Source organism: Biomphalaria glabrata, chromosome 9, assembly GCF_947242115.1.
Source record: "Biomphalaria glabrata chromosome 9, xgBioGlab47.1, whole genome shotgun sequence".
NCBI lineage: Eukaryota > Metazoa > Mollusca > Gastropoda > Planorbidae > Biomphalaria > Biomphalaria glabrata.
The window spans coordinates 2,454,956-2,478,057 of NC_074719.1; the positions used below are offsets into that span (position 1 = coordinate 2,454,956).

At 38.5% G+C, this 23,102-nt stretch overlaps 1 protein-coding gene across 2 annotated transcripts in view; it reads right to left on the reverse strand.

Moving 5' to 3' along the window:
• Positions 1 to 23,102, reverse strand: part of LOC106061993 (uncharacterized) — an 83,916-nt gene that overhangs the window by 35,528 nt on the left and 25,286 nt on the right. For both annotated transcript variants that reach the window (XM_056040537.1, XM_056040536.1), the window contains exons 2-3: positions 12,559 to 13,698; positions 11,769 to 12,241 (exon numbers count right to left, since the gene is read on the reverse strand). In XM_056040537.1, coding sequence (XP_055896512.1) covers positions 11,769 to 12,241; positions 12,559 to 13,691 — 1,606 coding nt within the window. In that variant the 5' untranslated portion in view covers positions 13,692 to 13,698. The remainder of the gene's footprint in view (positions 1 to 11,768; positions 12,242 to 12,558; positions 13,699 to 23,102) is intronic.

The window sequence follows — 23,102 nt, forward strand, 5'->3', positions numbered from 1 at the left end:
CCATTCCATCACGTGACATTTGGAAGGCAACCATTAAAAATAATTATTTAAACAAAAACTCCTTAACAAACAACATTTACTAGTCCTTGGGGCGAATAGAGACTCGTCATCAATATGATAGCTTAGCTCGTACGGTTTGAATAAAAATAAAATGACCCTTTCCTGGTCAGAGCCGTGCCAAAAACTATGTTTGAAGAAGTGGACAAAAAGTATCGCTTCGTTCAGCTAACGATTCAGGTTTGACACGTGCTGACCATCTGCCGAGGTAACGCTGGACAGTCTTGGACTGATGCCACGAACGAATTAGAAAGAGTGTACAAAGTTTTAGGGCCTTAACAGATTTTTTGTTCAAATAGATAACTTTCACATTAAAATTATACTAGAAAAGATAAAATATACATATTAATTTAAAAAAAAAAAGATCCTCGAGAGAATGAGTCTTATTGTTGTGCAGTAGACAACAAAATATTCAAATGACATCAAAAGAAATGCACATTCCTACCTACCATAGCGTCACTCAAACATTTATTGTGAATTTTATGCAAGTAATATATCACCGGGAGGCGCGGTGGCTGAGCGGTAAAGCGCTTGGCTTCCGAACCGGGGACCGGGGTTCGAATCCTGGTGAACATTGGATTTTAATTTCGGGATCTTTGGGCGCCTCTGAGTCCACCCAGCTCTAATGGGTACCTGACATTAGTTAGGGAAAAGTAAAGGCGGTTGGTCGTTGTGCTGGCCACATGACACCCTCGTTAACCGTAGGCCACAGAAACAGATGACCTTTACATCATCTGCCCTATAGACCACAAGGTCTGAAAGGGGGAACTTTACTTTTTTTAATATATCACCGATTTCAAAACATGAACATAAAGAGCATTTATTGTGCAATTAGAAATGTAGGTCGCAGCTAGGCAGGCAAAGCTACAGGAACTACTGCATTCCTCATTATCTTCGGACTCGAAGACAAACCTTATTGTTATTATTAGAAATTAATAGAAAAACTCAGAACGAGCCCAACACAATGAAAAAAAAGATCTAAAACATCTCTTGCTCCACAAAAAATCTTCGTGGAAATAGACAATGTGACAAAACTTCCTTACGATTACGTAGAGCTTCAAATTAAAAAGTTTCACAAAGGCCGAGTTCTTTAGAATGAATTACAATCAAGAGTTTATATAAAAACAACAAAGTAATGGCGCCAAGTTCTCGTGTTTAGCAAAAGAAATTCATCGCTAAAAAGTTATAATATTTCTAGAATTTACTTTTTTTTCATATGAATAATTGGGGTTCAGTGTGAAATTTGGTTTATGCAATATTTGCTGGTATTTCTCAACTACAAGTTCAATGATTGACGAGATGTTCAATGCAGTCAAATAGATTTATTGACAGGACATGTCAACTTGCGTCCAGTGGTGAGAGATTGGAATAATTAAGAACTCATAATGTGTCCAGATGTTAATGTCTACGCGTGTTAAGGCCCCTGCTCAAATAGAAATACCGTGACGTCATGTAGTGGTCAACTCGTCCAGTTCACTGGAACAAACTAAGACACTGTACGAGCACAGTTGTAACAGAAACTCCACGCGCTAATGTAAGGTTTGAAACAGGTGCGCTGACCACTACAACAAGGTATGATGATTATGGCCACTGGACATGTCAGCGCTTGACCACTGTCATCATAGATTTGTGTCCATCTCTCGCTGGCAGTTAGCACGCGACTTAGTTTTCACTATTGTCTTGGTCACCGAGGAACCGTGGCGATCTCACCGCAGGGAGTCAGTGATGCTATGGTCAGCGGGCGATCGAAAGAGGCATAATAGGGTAGTCCAACATTCGGACACGCCTTTAATTCACCAATAATCCCCTCCAGGATAATTCACCACCAACGCTTTTCTTAACCTTTAGCGCACTTTTTTTTTAAGTGGTATTAAATAGATAAACTGTGTTAGTAGGTGCACGGACAATTTGCTATTTGTGTCTTTGATTTCAAAGTTCTTTTTTCTTTGACACTATTTTCAAATGTATTTTTAATCTACGCCAGCTTACGTTATTTCAAAACAGAAGCGTTTAGATGTATTTTCACAGAAGCTTTTATTAAGTCACGCTGTCTGTCTGGTCCAAATTTTGAACATATATGGTCAGGATAGTTTATTACCAAAAGAGAAACTACTGCCGAAGACGGTGTGAAGGGAATTTAAATCGTCCAGATGGGAATTTGCCCTTATGCATATCCACTTATAGTAATGTCCCTTTATCTTTAAACTCGAAGATAAGCCTTAATTTTTATTATTTAATGCCGTTTTGTCTTGTCAGATGTAGACTTTACTGTTAGAAGATTTTTTTTTAATTAAATTTCTTTTCTACAGCGCATTTTTCATGCGATATGGTGTAATCTGTTTGGTAGACCAGAGGATGGTGGTATCTATGAGGAGGTTTCCATTCGGCTATTAGGCTCTCAGCTAATACAACTCTGCTCGAGTGAAGTTTCGAACAAGAAAAAAACAACCTTGATAGGCAGTCCAGGGGTGTATATGTTCGGTTATGTAAAGTTTCTCAAACTTTTTATCTAATAATTATCGTTTGATAGAATTTTGTTGACGGAAATGCCTTTAAAATGATTGATCAGACTCTTCGATACGAGGCAAGGAAAAGTGGAAAGAGTGAGAATTTATTTTGTTGAATATTTGATGGCGCTTCTGGAGATGTTAGCGTGCTGAAATTGTTGATGTCCTATGTCCTGGTAGGAGGGTAGAGGGATGCTGAAACTGTAAAGGTCCTATGTCCTGGCAGGAGGGTAGAGAGCAGATAATGTGGAATAATAAAGAGCAAGTCTCCAGTGAAGATTTGTATTTAAAAAGAAAGTCTCTAAAAACAAAATGGACCCGTGGACATTTATAGCTAATGATTTTTTAATGTGCACGTTTTGTTGTGTAGAACACACACACACACAAAGTGAAACAGCGGGGGGTCAGTTTGCTGTCCACTATCAGCCGCTAATGTGTTTATGATAACTAATTTGAGCCCGCATTCTGTAGTACGGATAGATGAACGGATCAATGGACACCGTGGAACAAGACTGTGTCCATTTAAAAAGCAAACACAATGGAGGACTAGATACGTTGATGGTCAGTTCCACCACCCCCTCCCCTCCTCCAAATAGAACATAACTACCAGGCTTCTATCGGCATTGTATATAAGCATAGTACATCAAATAGAACATAACTACCAGTCTTCTATCGGCATTGTATATAAGCATAGTACATCAAATAGAACATAACTACCAGGCTTCTATCGGCATTGTATATGTCCATATTCCTGTACATCAAACAGAACATAGCTACCAGGCTTCTATCGACATTGTATATAAGCATATGTCTGTACATCAAATAGAACATAACTACGAGGCTTCTATCGGCATTGTATATAAGCATATTCCTGTACATCAAATAGAACATAACTACCAAGCTTCTATCGGCATTGTGTATAAGCATATTCCTGTACATCATATAGAACATAACTACCAGGCTTATATCGGCATTGTATATAAGCATATACCTGCATTTGTATGCAACATAATTAATAGACTTCTATGGGATAAAAAGACTTCTATAAAGCTATCCTGTATAACGACACCCTAAACCAAGCGCTATTCTATTCTCGACAAAGTGAAAGAAAACAGACCTTTCTTAAACGAGTAAAAAGAATTCCTCAAATGTTCATAAGATATCTAAACTAGTGCTGTGTGCTTAATGATGGAAGACATTATTAAAACTGGCTTTAATTAATTTTTTAACCATAAGTATTTCCTAGCACCAGATCGACAACTCAAATGTCACTACAACTGCATGAGAAGATGGCTTGAAAAAAAAAATATAATTCAAATGGACACGCAGGAATGAGGCTGACATTCATTTCCATTGTTTCATTGTTTGGCCAGATGTGACGGTCACTCATTTGTCCACCTTACGGCCCGCCACCCCTCTCAGATCATATCAAATATTTTTTTTCATTTTGTTCCAATACCATCTTGGAAGAAGACAGACTCGGGCTTGCCACAGAAATAGCCTTCTTGGCGCTCCCCCCCTTAATAACAAAATTGCTCACTCATCCAATTCTACACGTGACAAGGAGCTCACGGTCAACAATAGAACAATGAGAAGCGTAGGCTGGGTGATATGACAGCTCCAGAACGTGCATTGGTGACCTCCCGTCGTGAGTAGCGAGTTCACAATCACTTCTGTTTTTTTTGTTTTTTTCAACCTGTCTATTGGCACGATGGCTCTACGCTTCAGTTTTTTGAAATGCTATTTTCACGGAGTGTATCAAATCCAACGGTTAGCTACGTGCTTTATTTTTGTGTTTCCGCTTCATTGAAGACGAGAACTTCAATTCCTTTCTTGTTACTCTTCCAACGAAGAAGAAACAAGGCGGCGTCTGTCTCTACATTTGTTAGACTCTCTTGGACTCTCAGTTTGGATCAGTCATGGGATCATAATTTGAAATAGATTTAGACTAAGAATAATAAATATGTGTGTATCGAAATATTTTTATCAATTGTTTTTGTTTAGCGCAATTTCATGCTTTTATCTTTCTAAACACGCTATGATCCTATCACTTGTCTGGACCAGTTGGAAAGGGCTGAGGGTGAGAAAGAACGGGGTATCTGGGTGATCGCTTTTTTTTTTAATGTATTTTTTTTAAGTCAACGATCTGAATTCAAACTCGTGGGCTACAGTCTTCTATGGCTTCTCAAGCCAACGCGGTAACCACTCTGCTAGCGAAGAGCGTATGAACATGTTTCATGTTCACTAAGCCTCAGACGACGGCCTATAAAGGGGACTAATTCAGTTTATACCACCACTTCAGTCAAGTAAAATATCTCTCCCTTGTTCGAGATACCAAAAAAAAAGTTAATTACTGATAGTTAATTAACTATTTAATTATTTTTTTATTGATTCTTGTGTTATCAAGTGGAAGAAATAATTGTGCAAAATTTCTGCTTGATCCGAGATTGTGTGTGGGAGAAATAACGTGTACAAGCTTTTTACCAGACAAAGAGTTGGTATAAGCTTTGTAAAAAACAACAAATTCCAGGTCTATGTTCAAATAATAAAGTCAACTAATCATTTTAGTAGTCACTGAAACATTAATCAGCCAGTATGAGGATCGAACCCACACCACATTCGCGTCTGAGAAAATGTCTGAGGAAGGAGGTCGAAGAGGCCTATAAAGGTATCATTGTTTTATGTATAGCCACTTCTTCTTTCTGTGGCAGGTTTAATTACAGGTCTAGCTCTACAACGGTTAGAGTAGTCAGTCCACGTTAGAGTTCTCATACCAACACAAACACAGCCTGAATTACCAAGTCTTTATTTCTAGGGACAAAGGGTAGTCTCCCTGGACTGGGGAACAAAATGTGTTCAACTACGAGCAATGATGTTGATACTAACAGTAAGTTGACAAACACAAGTTTTCAATTAGAATAATAGCCTCCCCTTGCGTTCATTCAATCGACGAGTCATTCGCGGCTATAAGTAACATGCAAACAGACCTACATCAAAGTCATTTGCTGGATACGCCGATGTGTTGGTCAACTCTGGCTGTCGATTGTTTATAATTTCATTTATTTAGGTCACCGATCTGTTAAAAAAACCTTTTGTTTACCATGATGAGTTTACTTTCGTTTCCTAAGTTCTGTATTAGGTTGAATTTGTTTCCTTTTCATACACACGCACACAGGTTCTAACAGCTTAAGCAGATATTTATCCATGTGTACATTCAAGCCATTCAAAACTTCTATAGAAATGCGTAGAGTAAATGGCCCTGGCCCTAGTCTGATAATAAAAGTTTTAAAAAGATTAACCCAAACCGATTCTTTAAAATTGAGTAAATATCAAGCAAAACGAAACAAACTTTAGTTTTGGCCATGCTTTCCTGTTGCTATGCAACAATAGCGTCTACATCATTTCTGTCCAACGTAGAATTTGAAAAATAAAAAGACATTTCTTGCGATTATAAAACATATCGAAACATGAAGAAGAGCCAACAGAGGAACACGTAACAGAGACAACAAGCGGTTGTTTGGAAGTCAGACGATAGGGCCAGCACGAGCCATCATCCAGGTGTCAGTGTGAACTACTGGCTCCCAGGTCACGGTCAGTACTCGACCTGTTCAAACTGTACGGCACGTGATGGTGGTCAGTACCAGTCTTGTGCTGACAGTAGGAGTTGGACGCGAGGTGCGAACATTTTATAGCACCATCAGACACAGGCTAACGTAGTGACCTGTTAGTTTTAGTTCAACGCATCAAATATATTATATAATACAATCTAAGAGGAAGTGGTATAGATCAAATATATAGACACAGATATTATATCAAGATGTATTGACTCATTTCAAATATCAGAGGATAAAAAAATGAACCCTTCTTCCCCATCCAATCAATGCTTCAATCGATGTTCATATATCTTATAGGCTAGGGATCAATGTGTGCATTATACTTTACTACAGAAGACGTTCATATAACTTATAGGCTAGAGATCAAAGTGTGCATTATACTTTACTACAGAAGATGTTCATATAACTTATAGGCTAGGGATCAAAGTGTGCATTATACTTTACTACAGAAGACGTTCATATAACTTATAGGCTAGGGATCAAAGTTTGCATTATACTTTACTACAGAAGACGTTCATATAACTTATAGGCTAGAGATCAAAGTGTGCATTATACTTTACTACAGCCTCCAGATGTTCATATAACTTATAGGCTAGGGATCAAAGTGTGCATTATACTTTACTACAGAAGACGTTCATATAACTTATAGGCTAGAGATCAAAGTGTGCATTATACTTTACTACAGCCTCCAGATGTTCATATAACTTATAGGCTAGGGATCAAAGTGTGCATTATACTTTGTTTCAGCCTTCAGATGTTCATTTAACTTACAGGCTAGGGATCAAAGTGTGCATTATACATTACTACAGCCTTCAGACGTTCGCTTCCCCCCTCCCCCAAGCCAGACCCATGAGCCTCAGCGTTTGAATTGTTTGACTAATTAAAATCTTACATTCATTTAGTTCAATAGTATGATTGCAAGATAAGCAAATATATAATACTACTGTATCTGTTTGTAATATTAAAACATAGATTAAAATAGATACATTAGTATCTAGTTATAGTGGTAGAGATGAAAACCAGTTGCACGCACGCAGTTGATTTAGTAATAATACATAACATTATCCTAAGTAATAATACATAACATTATCCTAAGTAATAATACATAACATTATCCTAAGTAATAATACATAACATTATCCTAAGTAATAATACATAACATTATCATACACAATCATGCATTGTTAAACAGAGCACGTATGGAACATGTATGTATGTATGTGACAGTATGTTAGTTATCGTCCAGTCGCTATGTCTCACATAGATAAGATGCGACGATGACGTTGTACACTGTCTAGCGAGATTAACATGTTGGGTGTAAGTCAGTCCGAGGTAACTGTCCACCCTAGCTGACCAGAGTTAGAGGCCCCTGAGCTGAGAATCACTATCATAACAGACATATTAACTCTCCCCTCCCCGCTTCAGCGTACCTTCTTGACAGGTTTATAACCTGTGAGTAAGTCACTAAACTTAGAGTAGGAGCTAAACTCCATGCCGGGTCACTAGCACTCATTTTCTCACAGTCTAGCCTGATCCGTAAAACTATCGAGGTGTTGACTGGACATCGGACAATAGAGACAGACAGAAAAATGACAGTTTTATGACCATGTTGTTTGGTCAAAGTGATGGCCAGTAAAGCTCTCCCGCTAATCCCGCTGTCCAACTGGTCACAAAATACAACTCACTTGAGACCCAATTGTACAGCTCTAAACTGTAGTAGACTCCCACCATTTCTGTCAATAGGTCACTTTCACCATGGGGTTAGATAGAATATTTAAAAAAGAGAAATGGGCAAAACAAACAAAAGAATATTTTCTTTTAAAAGCGTAACAAACCATTAACTTTAATTTGACTGCCGTGACCATGTTAAACCATGTATTATATATTCTAATTTAAATAAGAATAACGGAGAACAAGAGGATGCCATCATGAAATTCAAAAGATAAGGCAAACTTTGACAAATGTGAGACGGACAGACTTAATAAACACAACAAAAGAAGGCCTAGCATGTTGGATGTATAGAAAGAAAAAAAAAATTGAGAAAGACTTTCAAAAGATCTAGAGAAAAAAAAAACAATGTACAACAGCTGGGCATAGGATAAAGATGTAACGTACTGGCTATGCTCCTTCTTCCCTAGCGCTATTAGAGCATGGAATGGGTTGCCTGAGCCAGCCAGGAAAACCAACGACATTGCAGAATTCATTGGTTAACTCTCTGTATTTTTCTTATAAGATAAGATAAGGATGTAGAAAGGGGGTTTACTCAAAAGTCAACAATTATAAAGTTTTTTTCATCTAATATATAAAGTATACTGTAAGGTGTATGTATGTTCTTTATAGAAATCAAAACCGTTTGACCAATCTTGATGAAACTTGTCATGAATATTTCTAACATTATAGCGGTGATCTTAGGGTATGTAAAGTTACTCTAGATTTAGGTCAATGAGGTGTCTTGACATAGACTTTATTAAAACTACACGAGAGTTTACTAGATCTAGGTCAATGAGGTGTCATTTAAACTATTAAAACTACACAAGAGTTTACTAGATCTAGGTCAATGAGGTATCATTTAAACTATTAAAACTACACAAGAGTTTACTAGATCTAGGTCAATGAGGTGTCATTTAAACTATTAAAACTACAAGAGAGTTTACTAGATCTAGGTCAATGAGGTGTCATTTAAACTATTAAAACTACACGAGAGTTTACTAGATCTAGGTCAATGAGGTGTCATTTAAACTATTAAAACTACACAAGAGTTTACTAGATCTAGGTCAATGAGGTGTCATTTAAACTATTAAAACTACACAAGAGTTTACTAGATCTAGGTCAATGAGGTGTCATTTAAACTATTAAAACTACACAAGAGTTTACTAGATATAGGTCAATGAGGTGTCATTTAAACTATTAAAACTACACGAGAGTTTACTAGATCTAGGTCAATGAGGTGTCATTTAAACTATTAAAACTACACAAGAGTTTACTAGATCTAGGTCAATGAGGTGTCATTTCAACTATTAAAACTACACAAATGTTTACTAGATCTAGGTCAATGAGGTGTCATTTCAACTATTAAAACTACACAAGAGTTTACTAGATCTAGGTCAATGAGGTGTCATTTAAACTATTAAAACTACACAAAAGTTTACTAGATCTAGGTCAATGAGGTGTCATTTAAACTATTAAAACTACACAAGAGTTTACTAGATCTAGGTCAATGAGGTGTCATTTAAACTATTAAAACTACACAAGAGTTTACTAGATCTAGGTCAATGAGGTGTCATTTCAACTAGTAAAACTACACAAGAGTTTACTAGATCTAGGTCAATGAGGTGTCATTTAAACTATTAAAACTACACAAGTGTTTACTAGATCTAGGTCTATGAGGTGTCATTTCAACTAGTAAAACTACACAAGAGTTTACTAGATCTAGGTCAATGAGGTGTCATTTAAACTATTAAAACTACACGAGAGTTTACTAGATCTAGGTCAATGAGGTGTCATTTAAACTATTAAAACTACACAAGAGTTTACTAGATCTAGGTCAATGAGGTGTCATTTAAACTATTAAAACTACACAAGAGTTTACTAGATCTAGGTCAATGAGGTGTCATTTAAACTATTAAAACTACACAAGAGTTTACTAGATCTAGGTCAATGAGGTGTCATTTCAACTAGTAAAACTACACAAGAGTTTACTAGATCTAGGTCAATGAGGTGTCATTTAAACTAGTAAAACTACACAAGAGTTTACTAGATCTAGGTCAATGAGGTGTCATTTCAACTATTAAAACTACACAAGAGTTTACTAGATCTAGGTCAATGAGGTGTCATTTAAACTAGTAAAACTACACAAGAGTTTACTAGATCTAGGTCAATACAGATTTTATTAAATCGACATAGATTTACAATATAGGAAAACGAAAACATGACGAAAAAAAAAAAAAAAGCAAAGCAAAGTCGGGTAAAAAAAAATATAGCTAGTAATTCCACAATCCAATGAATTGACTAAACGATCACTTAATATTTGCTACTTCTAGCTTTGTAAATGAAATCCTGTTGATGTTTTAGAGTTCAGAAAATGATGGCATGTAGGAGGATAACTTTGCAAACATGAAATCAAATTGACTTTTGAAGCAAGATACGTCCATAACGTCTTCATTGACGTGTACATCTCAGCGATCCCATTATAAATGTCTTATTTATCAGATACACCCTGCAATGACCACATGCCTCGTGTCATGAACATAGATCAGCTCAACGATACGCCACCCCATCACAGCTCTGACAGGCTCTGAATGTAGTCAGCCCAGGGGCTAGATCTGACTCAGGTGATCGGGGACATGTTTCAGTTTCCATAATATACTGCTTTAGCTACTGCCCCTTCCCCTGTCCGCTTAGCATCTATAAAACACCTCGGTTTTTTTTTCATTTTAGAAACGTCACAAGCCATCCTGACCAGATATCTCGTAAGGTCGCTGTCAGTCAGGGGAAACAACTACGGTGCACAAAACAATACTAGCTGTAACGCTGCAGGCTCCCGGCGTTCAATGAATGGAAGAGGAACAAGAAGTGTAACCATGGCAACTGAAAACAAAAGCCTCGCACCATGTTTAACTGACCGAAATTCGACCATGTTATACCGATTTTAATTTAATTGACTGGGACCCGATAGTTCCCGCTCGGGCTCTGGGTGAGGATTCCTGCCATGTACCATTTCAACCTGTGGCGTCATTGACCTTGTAAAGGTAGCCGCCATTTTAAATGTCAGACAACCAAAAGTGTGACATTTTACACGCAATGACATCTGGCACTACAGTAACACTGAATTCCAAAAGAGAAATAATTGACATTGAATTCCAAAGAGAAATAATGGACGGAAGGTGCACACGAACCAAAACTTCTTGGTGAGGAGAAACTCGAGTGGAACTCGGGACTTTTGACCAAACTTGCCAACATTACAAAGAGCGCAAATGTGGATTATGTCATAGCATGACTTTCACTTCATCTCTCTCCCCTACAGAAAGTAAAAAATTGATTCATTCTTTCTCTCTAGAAACACAACAGCCACTTTTATTGTTCAGAAAGTTTTTTTTTTAAAGTATCTTTCTGAATATATTCAACATAAAACTTATAGACCTCAGTCAGAAATCGAAAACTTAAACTGTATGGGTATCTCACGAGGTTCTTCCTGCAGGGAACAGTACCAGGAAAAAGAAGAAGAGGCAGACAGAGAAAGCGATAGGATGACAACATAAAAAAAAATGGACGGGCTTGTCAGTGAAAGCGATTCTAGTCAAGTCGAAAGACAGAGAGGAATGGAGAACGGTCGACAGATCATGTGTGGTGCCCCAACGGTTCGAAACCAATCGTTATAGAAGGCCCGAGCACTGACCAGCAACGTCACAGCATGTGGGCAGTTTAGACCAATAGCCTGTTGCCACGTCGTACAGACCTGTGATCTGTCACATAGTCACTCTCGGCACAATGAGTCATATAACGGCACAATGAGTCATATAACGGTATTATTGTTACATTCAAATCACAATGATTTCTACATTCTCACATCAAAACATTTTCTGGTCATTACCTGGACTTTGAAGAAAAGCTTTCTTGGATGTGTGGTCCGAGATGACCAGGCTACTGGGGTAGGATTTCTCAGTGCGCTCAATACTTTCCTGGGAGGACCTGGAGTTGGTGGATTTCTGATGACGGCCACTCTCCTGGGAGCTGCAGCTCTTTAGAGATCTCTGGGAGCTGTGCCTGTTCTTAGAGTGATAGCCCAAATAGCTAAGCATCTCCCTGGTGCCTGCAGACTGGGCCATGTCCAGGGAAGTTGGACCTGCTGGTGGAATGGGCATAATATACTGTTGTGGTAGCTGGTAGTCCTGTGGCGTGGTGTACGGCTGGCTCTCTGTAGTAAACTGATACTGCAGATGCTGCTGGTACTGTTGGCAGATGTCATCCCAGGATAGAGACTTGGTCCCATGGGCCTGGGAGAATTGATTCAACTCCAAGTTCATTTCTCTATTAGCATGTCCATCTCCTGATAACGATCTCAAACTAGAAATAGAAAATACGCTTTATAGGTACAAATAATTAGATATAAGGTTGTGCTTTCAATAGTCTATTAAGTTCCTACTATTAAATGAATTCAACAATGCCTTATTTAAAGTACCTAATTAAATATATAGTTTAACAAGGCAATCAGATATTTCTGCAATAAAGAATAGGCAAAACAAAAATATATAATACTGTTTTGTTGTTTTATGCTAAAATGTGTGTACACTTTTAAGAAATCAAGCTGAACAAGAAGAGACAGCACAAGAGATAGAATATCTTATCATTGTGTACTTCATACGGTGTGCATTGTATCTCACCTTGAAAACAATTGGGATCCTGAGTTTGGAATGGGTTTGAGTTCTTGCATTTCCTTGGTACTAACACCTGAAGATGTTGCAGGCTTAGGAAGACCTGAGCTTAAACCTCCATCCAGCATTAGTTTTGGCCAGGCTGTTCCTTCTGGCTCAGAGTCCACGGTGTCATACACAGCGGATACACCGTCACTGAGCGTCTCCCTTTGGGAGCTGGACGACAATGTTGAGGCAAGACTGCTTGCTACAGGAAGAGGAGAGACTCTGATGGGAAGACCCTGAGTGCTGATACCCACCGACTTTAAGTTTTCCAACTGTGTTAACTTGGTGCATGCCAATGAGCCCGCACTGGATGCCTCAGTTTTTACAGAAGTTGGATCAGAAGCTTCTTTCTCTGGCATTTCTTCATAGATGGCATCACTGGGACTATCAGTGGGCTCTTCCTCAGCGTGTATCTCCAACAAGTCAAATGAATCTTGAGTGTTGGAGCCACTGTTTTGTCTGGAGACTGACAGAGTTTGAGTTGAGACCACAGGACTGTTACATCGTGATTGATAAGAGATATGTCTGGACTCTAGAGTCTGGAAGTCTGGATGATAGGAAGCTAACAGAAGAGAGTCCAGTTCTCTAGTGTGTGTGGAAGTTTGTCTTTTGTCTATGGCTGGAGGAAGAGGAAACTCACGCTCTCGAGAATCAGCCAGTAAAGCTTCGTCAATGCTGGTGCCTCTTTTGACAAGCTGACGTCTCGGCGTTGTGTCCTTCCGGGTTTCAAGGGAGGATATAGTAGGTGAGTTTGAATTATTGTTTGTACTCTGACCAAAGTCTTCCACTGACGTCGCCCCCGTGAATTTTGACCAGGAGATGTCACAACCGTCGATGGATCTCAACAAACTGTGTGCCTCCTCCTCACCAATGTGAGACTCTGCTGACGTGTGGGCGAGATCCTCTACTCTCAAGCGCTTGTAAGGACTTATCAGACCGCTATCGTACTCAGGCTGGTACTGGCCGCTCTCCTCTGATGGAGATACTAAGAGATCCTTTCGCTCTCCGGAATCCATGTCATTGTCCAGTTCGCTGCCTTCAGTGTCCTCCAACTCACTGCCACTATCCAGGTCTCGGCGTTTTAAACAATTCTCCATGACAGAACTGAAACACAAGAAAGAAACGTGAAAGTTAAAACAAAATGTGAACGTGAATAGTCTGACAGTTTCATACACGAATAAAATTAAAATTAACCCTTTCAGAACTTGTGATCTATAGGGCAGGTTATCTGTTTCTATGGCCGACGGTTAACGACCAGCACAACGACCAACCGCTTTAACTTCCCCAACTAATTTCAGGTACCCAATAGAGTTGGATGGACTTGGAACGCCCTTAAAAAACAAAATTAAGAATCCTAGTCTCCAGCGAGATTCGAAAACCAAGCGCTCTACCACTTGGCCACCACACCTATAATCATACAAGAATGGTGAATTGGAATTCTTCTGTTCCGTAGACTCATGGAATATCTCTACCATTGAGATCAAATGAAATCACGTTTAAGGTAAACACACATAAACAAAATCTCTAAATTGTATGTTTAAGGAGGGATGAAGCATTGTGATACATTGTGCATGATGTCAGTACAATATTTATAAATAAAGCATCCGTTAGTATTCCTGATCTGTGATACCAACAGAGGCGAATGAAACAGTTTTTAAAAGTTCTATTCCCTTGACCTAATAAAGAGTTCTTACCAAATACTATACAACAATGCTACTCTTGCATTTCAATGAGGTATAGAGAGTTTTTATATTCTAAACTACTTGGTTACAAAATGATTCCATGACTTTATCCTTCTTTACTATTATATATTATAGCAATAATTTTTTCCTACTGACAATCAGATAAGTTGGACCAACATGATGATTACATGCCTATGTTACTATGCATCTATTCCATTGATCAGGGAACATGAAATGCACCAAGATACCTGTGTGTAGTCGCTGAATGAACTCTTTATGTTGTCTGTTGTATTTATGTGTATTTTTCTGTTGTGTTGTCTTTATATGAGAAAAGAGTCCTTGTAATCACAAAAAATTTCCGTAAGGATCAATTAAGCAGTCTTAGTTAAAGTTAATGCTAGTCCTATATATAACATCTGTATTGCATGCTCATCATAACACAAGAATGGTGTTTATTTAAAACCTAGATCTACCGACAACCTCGCTGTATCCCCCATGACGAATGTTTACATTGAGTAGGGTTATTTCCCGTTAGCTGGGGCGCCAAAATCAGCCCCTTCGTTGTTTACTTTGGTCACGCCATTGCCGCACTTCCAGGAGCGAACTAAATCCACTTAGGTGTCTTACAAGACTTGAGACGAGAACAAAACGCTTGACTTTTTTTTCCTTTGTATTCCCGTTTCAAAACCGTTGAAGCCTGTTAACACTATCAGACCTTATGTCTGTTATGTCCCCTTCCCAAACAATTTTAGGTGTCAACGGTTGTCCCCCTGGCCACTGAGAGCACAGATTATCTTCCCTTGGTCTTCTCGAGAAGTGTCGCCCTGAAAATGAGATAACAGAAAGGGTAACGGAGAGTGTTGACTTTAAAGTTGACTCTGTTGACTTCATTTTGACAAAGTCAGTTCTCGGGTCTGTTTGAGTCGGTCTTAAATATTGATGTTGCCTTTACTATTCCAGGAATGGACGCTACGTCATACTCTATGCACAGCCAATCAAGCCAGAAGATGGCGCTTTGTACTTCAAGCCATTGACTTCGCGCTAAATAACAACATTGACGAGTCCGGGGTGAGAAATAAAACATCACATGATCATCATCTACCAATCATTCAAGGCGTTAATCGAATTGTTCTGAATTCAGTTCAAAGAGTCAGAGTGTCGACTAGGCAATAAATATATATATTTAAACATTTTCTCGATATCAGACTTTATAATAATTATAGGCAATAAAAAAAAAAAAAAAGTTTTCAATCAAGGTAACCTCCCCGCTCGGTCTCACTCTTCACCTGTCCTACTTATTTGTATCAAAGGTTACTAAATTGTTGATTGTATACATATTTGTATTTGCTTGCTTTAAACGTTTCGAACGCTCTTCAGAAATGAAGATATATAACGTTCTAGCACAGCGGCTCTCAACCTTTTAAGCTCGGCGACCCCTTTTTACGATCCCTCACTCTGCCGCGACCCCCCCCCTCCACACACACATACAGCAATAGAAGAATAGACAAAAACAATCCATATTTTCGATAGTCTTAGGCGACCCCTGGCAAATCGTCAATCGACCCCCCAACCTGAAGGGGGTCGCGACCCAAAGGTTGAGAACCCCTGTTCTAGCACAAAACTCTTGTACAGCGGCAGGGAATGGAAGCGAGCTGGGTTTGAGCACGGGGGCTATCGTGATGACAGTCCAGAGCACACATCACCCCCACCAGGCAGCTATTTCTATACAACTTGATTGTGTGTATACGCTAGGCAACAACTACTGTGTCTATTATTGAGATTCCCAATGCTACTAACAAAACACTCTAAAGACGCATTCTGCATATCTACTCTAACGTTATTACTAAATCTAACAGTGCATTCTTTTCATCTGAGAATTCACTCTTTCCTAGCCATCATGACCCGATGACGCAATTCTAGGGCATACATAATGTAACAATAGCTGTGACGTTTTCGCTATTTATGTATGCTTGAAGAAGACGTCGATACTGTCTCCCGTCATTTGAGCCAAATCCTGATGGGGGGAAAATGTATTCATAACTGTTTTCCGTAAATTAAATTTTAATCTAGATCGTGTTTCTGTGTGTTATCTGGCCAAGTTAGAGAGCGCCTAGAGCACCCTCAACACAGGTACCCACACCAGATAACATCAAACAGCGCAGTGACATCTGAAAAGAATTGTACGCGATGCTACCGGCCAAGGTGTTATGACTTGAGCCCAGAGAGCCGGAGATAAATGAAGATTGATAAGCCAAGGAGCAGGTCAGTCTGACAACAAGGTCATCATCACTCATTAGTATCTCCTTCACTAGAGACAGCGTGCACTGGGACATTCCGGTTTTTTTTTCTCTGTCGACATACGAATGCAGCTATTCGAATAAAAACACAGATTATATACTATGTCTTTGGATCGTACTAGAAACTACTAGTTAACAAATGAGATTAGTCATTATAAATAAAAATTTTATTCTTCGGGTTATTTCTTTATTTGACACATCGGCACTATTTCGACACTACGAGACGTTGTTCCCAAGATTGTATCAGTGTGCTGTTACCTTTCATCAAGAGTACTTCTGTTTGTATTTATAGGCTGCTATTACGTATCATTTTAGAGCATAGCTAGTTTGTATAAGAGTCCTTTCAGTACGCAGCTATGTACTCGCCTTTCGAATAAACTGAATATTTGAGAGATTTGGAGGTGGGGGGGGGGGTGTGTTAGAGAGGTAGAAAAGTAGATAAATTATGCTTCTATCAACCCACCATCACAGTATAGTGTCGAGAAATGGCCGACACTATGTCGCCATGACAACTGCGTTCAACTCGTTTCAAGGCTCACTACTCTGTCCAATTTGTTTTAATCCCCCCATAAAAGAATAACAATGGTACTCCCGCTGAGAAATTTGTTGAGAGCCACTAGGTATTAGGGAATGAAAGCTACACCCTGGGCCGGACTCCCCACGCGTACAAAATAAAGGGTTTACTGCAGCGCTCGTATATAAGCTGATAATTTCACATCGAGTGAACTGAGTGCAGCTGGAGAGTTAACATCGCAGACAGATATTTATTACTTGGCTTTGTGCGAAGACAGGAAATTGGGAGCAGATATAAAAAAAAAATAAAACCTGCAATAATCGATGGATTCATTCTCGAGCCATGCCGACACAAAAACTGTGTGCATAATATGCAAACACGCGGCGACCGATATTAAGCACATTCATTGTATAAGAGATAGAGAGGAAGAAACAGCTTCAGAAAAATGAGGAATACGAAAGACCTTGCGATCTTTAGGGCTGATGATGTTAAGAATAAGGGGGGCACGGTGGTTGAGTGGTTAAGCACTTGGCTTCCGAACCTGGTGTCCTGGTTTCGAATCTCATGAAGACTAGGATTTTGAATTTCGGGATTCTTAGGGCGCTCCTGAATTTAGTTGTTGAAAATATAGAGTAAAGTTTAGGTATAGCTTATGTATAAAGGTCTGTTTATACTGCATGGTATCTAATTAAAGAAAAAAAGTGAGACTATATAATAAGGCTTGTCTTCGAGTCCGAAGATTAATGACTAGATTACTAAGAGTAGCTAAAACTCTTAAATAGCCCACTAGCATAAGTTCACGGGTGACCATTTCACCTACAACAGTCCTGATGTGCGATGCTAAAAGTCCAAACGTTGGTTAGATTCACACAAAAATACTTTAAATGCATTGGCTGATCATAATGTTTAAACACGAACACACAAACATAGACATATAACTAAATTAAAAGCTAGCGTGTGTGTGTTTCTTTGTATGTCTTTGAACATAAATGTTAGATAAATGAGTTTGGACTCTCTTTAAATAGTACCAAACTAACTCCGGGGAGAGGGGGGGGGTCCAAATGAAACGGTATACAGATTTTACGTATAAACTGATCTGAAAATATATAGTTTGTTTAATTATCAAATGGGTGGTGTGGTCAAGCGAGGAAACGTATCACGTGTTTCAGGCCAGTTACTTTCTCCATCACATACTTTACTCTTGACCTGATGTCACAAGGACCACTGTGGTCTCCCGAGTCAACTATTCGTAAACTGACCGCAGGCTATCTACTCACTGACAGCTGACAGGCAGCGGCGTTTGTCCAGCTACGGCCAGAAATGACAAGAGTCCTTCTGAGATTATGGATGTCAAGAGATTCATTAATGATTCTCTTGTAGCCAGCGGTCAGATCGTGTTTTATTGTTTTATACAGTATTCACGTTAAGAGGGGAGGGGGGAGCAAGAATCAGAAAAGTGGGGACAACAAAAACGGCGACGGGGGACAAGGGGACGAGCTAAGACAGATAATGTAGCCAGTGAATGACCAGCACACATACACTTCTCCATCCATCAATGTTCAACTTTTGTGTGTGTTTTTTTAAATTACATTTTTTAAATTCACAAATGCATTCAGCTGTTTTATTCCATTTTTTCCAGACACAAATACCAACAAACATGGAGCAAGCCTTTCTATATCACTAGGAGCCATTACTACGCTTAATTTCAAAATTTGTCGGAATTTCTCATGAACTCTCTGTAAGGCTATTAAGACTAGCTTCGGTCTAAACGGATCCAATTAAATTTACCATCAATATTGCACGTTCGGACGTATGCTTTTGATATTGCGCCGTTTGGGAATATCTGCTCTCTGCATCCATCAACGATCTATGACATATTTAGTCTCGCTAGACCGCTAATAGTTCCAGCCCGATGTCCGGCGAGTGGCCGCTGCACGTGATCACGTGATGCAAGTCTGACGGATGTCTCCGCGTGTGTCTTTTGTAGTTGCCGGGGAGGAAATCCTCAAGATGGTGATACCGTCATAAAGGCAGACTATCATAGACAAACGAGGAGGAGTGGGAATCAGACAGAAGAGAACAACTGGAAACCAATGAACAGTGGAGAGTTTCCGAAGGAAATTACGTTCGTACTTAATAAAGAGCAGTAGCAAGCTACGGGGAAAAAAAACTTTTCTAAGGGAAAGAACTCCTCACTTATAACTATGTCTCTCAAGAATAACGAAGTTATTTCCGTTTTTCAATGCAAAACAAAAAATATAATTACCATTAATTAATTGACTAATTGGTTCATTTTTTAAAAATTGGCTCATGTTTTGTTAAGTACAATAATTAATTGTTTAAAGTTTCAACTTGATCCGAGAACGGGTGAGGGAGAAATAACGCGTACAATTATCTAAGGGGACAAAACCTTACATATTTAGCCTACATGTGAATACTAATCTCCCTTGTTGGTTTTAAAAACAAAAAAATTAAGTGACTAATTAGTTTATTTTTTATTCATGTATTTTCTCCGCCAAAACAAATTGTGCAAAGTTTTAGCTTGATCCGAGAATGAACGTGGGAGAAACGACGTGTTCATGCTTTTTACATGTGACAGACGGACAGAGTTGAGCTGATATAAGCTTTGTGAAAACAATTACAGGCCAAAGGATTGTTTTACATGTAGCAAGCTTCTATTGGAGATTTTCATATATGGAGGTATATCCCTAACTAGCAAGCCCTGTTGGTGTACTCGGTGTACAGAAAAGTAATTAAGAGAAACATTTTAGATCTAATAATTTGTGTCCACTTTACAGCGCCGTAGAATCAAACTTTTAATCTCATTCTCCTATCTTGTATTATAATTATACTTTTTATTATTTAATGGTCAACAATAATCTTTCAAAATGGCGTCTATGAAATTGATAATTTTGTTTCGGTATTTCTAAATCTCTCTCAAGATTCGCCTTTTTATTTTCTTCCGTTTTTCTTTAGGTCCCATTATATCGTCACTCCGTTTCGTCATATCGCTTTCTCGGCGTTTCCTCTCTAGCTGTATTTTAATTTTAAACAGGATTTTAAAATTCAAAATGTAAACAAAGTGAAAATCCCCAATTTATTTGAACGTATAACGCAAAAACATATTTCCTTGAATCAGCGAGTGTCCCCATTAATTGATGCACCCGAAAAAATGGCGCTGAAAAAAAAATTCAAACATTAAAAGCTCAGCCAATAATTCATAAGAATAAAGTAGGTGGCCTACATCTCCTTAGAGGGTACACTTCTTCTCACCGAGATGGCCACGAGTGATTTGTCTTTACCCGAGGGAGGGGACGAAAGATCCACTTATAAGAGAGAACTCAAGAAGATTGAACATGACGAGTGCGGGGAGGAGTGGGGGGGGGGGGGGGAGGTCAAGTGATCGGCGGTCAAAGTGACTGATGAGCGCAGTCTCTTGAGTCACCCACAAACATCAGATAAGTCATTGTTCTAATGAGCCATTCCGGGTTTAACATCAGGTTTTATTGGCTCACCACGGCGGGGGCGCTGAATAAAGAATGCTCCCTACAAGCTGTTGCTGACATTGAAAAATCCACAGAGATTTTTAATTTGCCGCGCTCTGCTGGTTAGTGTATGATCTATGAGTGTTTAGGCTCGGATAGGAATAGACGGCTGGAGACTGAAGCTGAAAAGTGTGAGCTAAAGATTGAGTGAAAAACGAAAGATTAGGTTTCAGAATAGAAAAAATGGCGAGAAGGTTAAATTATATCCTAAATTTAAAACAAGTAAAATATTTTTAATTTTTAATTAACAAAGCCTATCTAAGGGGAAGAACTGCATATTTATAACCATATATATCAGTATTGTACGATTTAACTAAATTATTTTTTTAAAATGTTAAGTTCCCTTTTCAGACCTTGTGATCTTTAGGACACATGATGTTTCTGTGGCCCACGGTTAACATGGGTGTCGTGTGGCCAGCACAACGACCAAAACGGCCTAACTCCCTAACTAATGTCAGGTGCTCATTAGATCTAGGTGGACTCTAAAGATCCCAAAGTAAAAATACCAGTCTTCACCAGGATTCAACCCCAGGACCCACAGTTCGGAAGAAAAACGCTTTAGTACTGAGCCACCGGCGCTAATTAATTATTTTTATTTAATTTTTGATTGATTGATACTTTGTAAGGAACAATGAATAATTGAGCAAAGTTTCAGCTCGATCCGAGAATGGGAAGTGGGAGAATTGTAGCTAATTAATTAATTTTGCTTTCAATAAAAATGGGGAAATAAATCTAACAGTATTGCGAGAAATTGCAGTGATTAAGCGGTTGATTCTCTTGTTGTTTTTTTAAAGATATATATTTTTTATATTTCTCCAGTTTTAGATTCGCCTCAAGTAGAAAAAAATGCCAAAATTTTTTATTTATTTTTTGATCAATTGAAAAAAAAATTCCTAGAAGACTATACATTATTTTTAAAGTCAAAATGACTTCGTCAACAAATACATTGTATTTTGTTAATAATAGAAAATCGTCAAAACAGACTAACAGTAACAAAAAAAAATTCCTCTTATCAGCTTACAAATTCTTCATGGGACAAAAAAAAACAACAACCTGGACACGGATCTCAAAAACGGCTCCAACGATTTTCCTATCAGTTTTGGGAAAGGAATTACTAGCAGACTGGCCACACGGGGTAAACTCTGCTTTGACCGTCATCCTTTTTTAAAATAAATATAATCTTCTTTAAACCGTATTTGGTCCGGAAGTCTAGTCTCTATCTTGAACATACATACGTCAGCGGGTATTCCCGCATACATTCAACACAAAGTTGATGAAAGAAATAGACGTTTAGGAACAATTTGCGCACCGTCTGAATCTATCTACCACCAAAGTAGAATCTTCTATACCATATAGCCTATCTAGATCCAGTATTCTAGTCTAGAATGCTGTTGTTGTTTTTTTTTATAATGTTGCCATACACTCTGAGTACATTTATCATCATCGTGCGCTTAACCAGGATTTTTCAGCTTCATAAAGGAGCAATAGTGTTTAAAAAAAAAACAAAACAAGTGATTCAGTTTATGTAAAGTAGTGCAATACGTAATGGACAGGGCTCTGTGCTCTTTTTAAACAGACATCGCATTTTTAACAAGAAGTGTGAATATAATTATAAACAAAAAATGTCGAAATAGAATTGATACCCAGACAGAACAAAAACACCACTCGCGAAACACCCCAAAATGAAGTGTTTTAAAATAACTTTTGCAAGCGCATTGTATTGTATCAAAATACCCCCTCCGGCATCCTAGTTCGCGCCGTGCCATGAAACTATTTGTGCACATTTTAAAGGCCTATTTATGTGAAGCATGTCTAATAAATTTAAAAAAGAATATATCCGATTGTAGGCCGACTGGAGGGGTTTGAAAGGCGCACAACAAATGTTACGAGTTGTTAAAAAAAATCAATTTAACTTTTTGTGCAAATATTAAGGATCAAAGCCAAATCATCAACTTTGAGGCCGCTGTCAAAACAAGCCCGCACACTCACTTACATACACACACACTCACATACACACTGCTGTTGGAGCTACTAATTGTTCAATTCAGAAAGCACAGCGGGAGTCCATCAACCTTTACAGGTGACTGGTTCCGGGTCAAAAGTCAAGAACTTTACACCATAATAGGTCACTAGAATGCGTACAGAAAGAATGGGGACATTTAGGGGGGGGAAAAAAGAGAGAAAAAGAAAGACGGGCTGTCGTTTGTTCATCTTGATAACCACAAACTTTTAGATCTACTGTTGATATGGTGCGCAAAGGTGCACGCGTTCAATATAATAAAGTATCATTCTCCGCCATGACACTATTGGTTGTTGTTTGTTTATTGCTGACTGTGAACCTAGATCATAATTAACATGGTGGCAGCGGTATATTAATGATCAGAGGTAATCATTAATAAGTATATAAAGGTTTATTGTTTGCAATAATTAATAGGCAACAATTCAAGGCTACGCCGTGCAATGGCAGCTA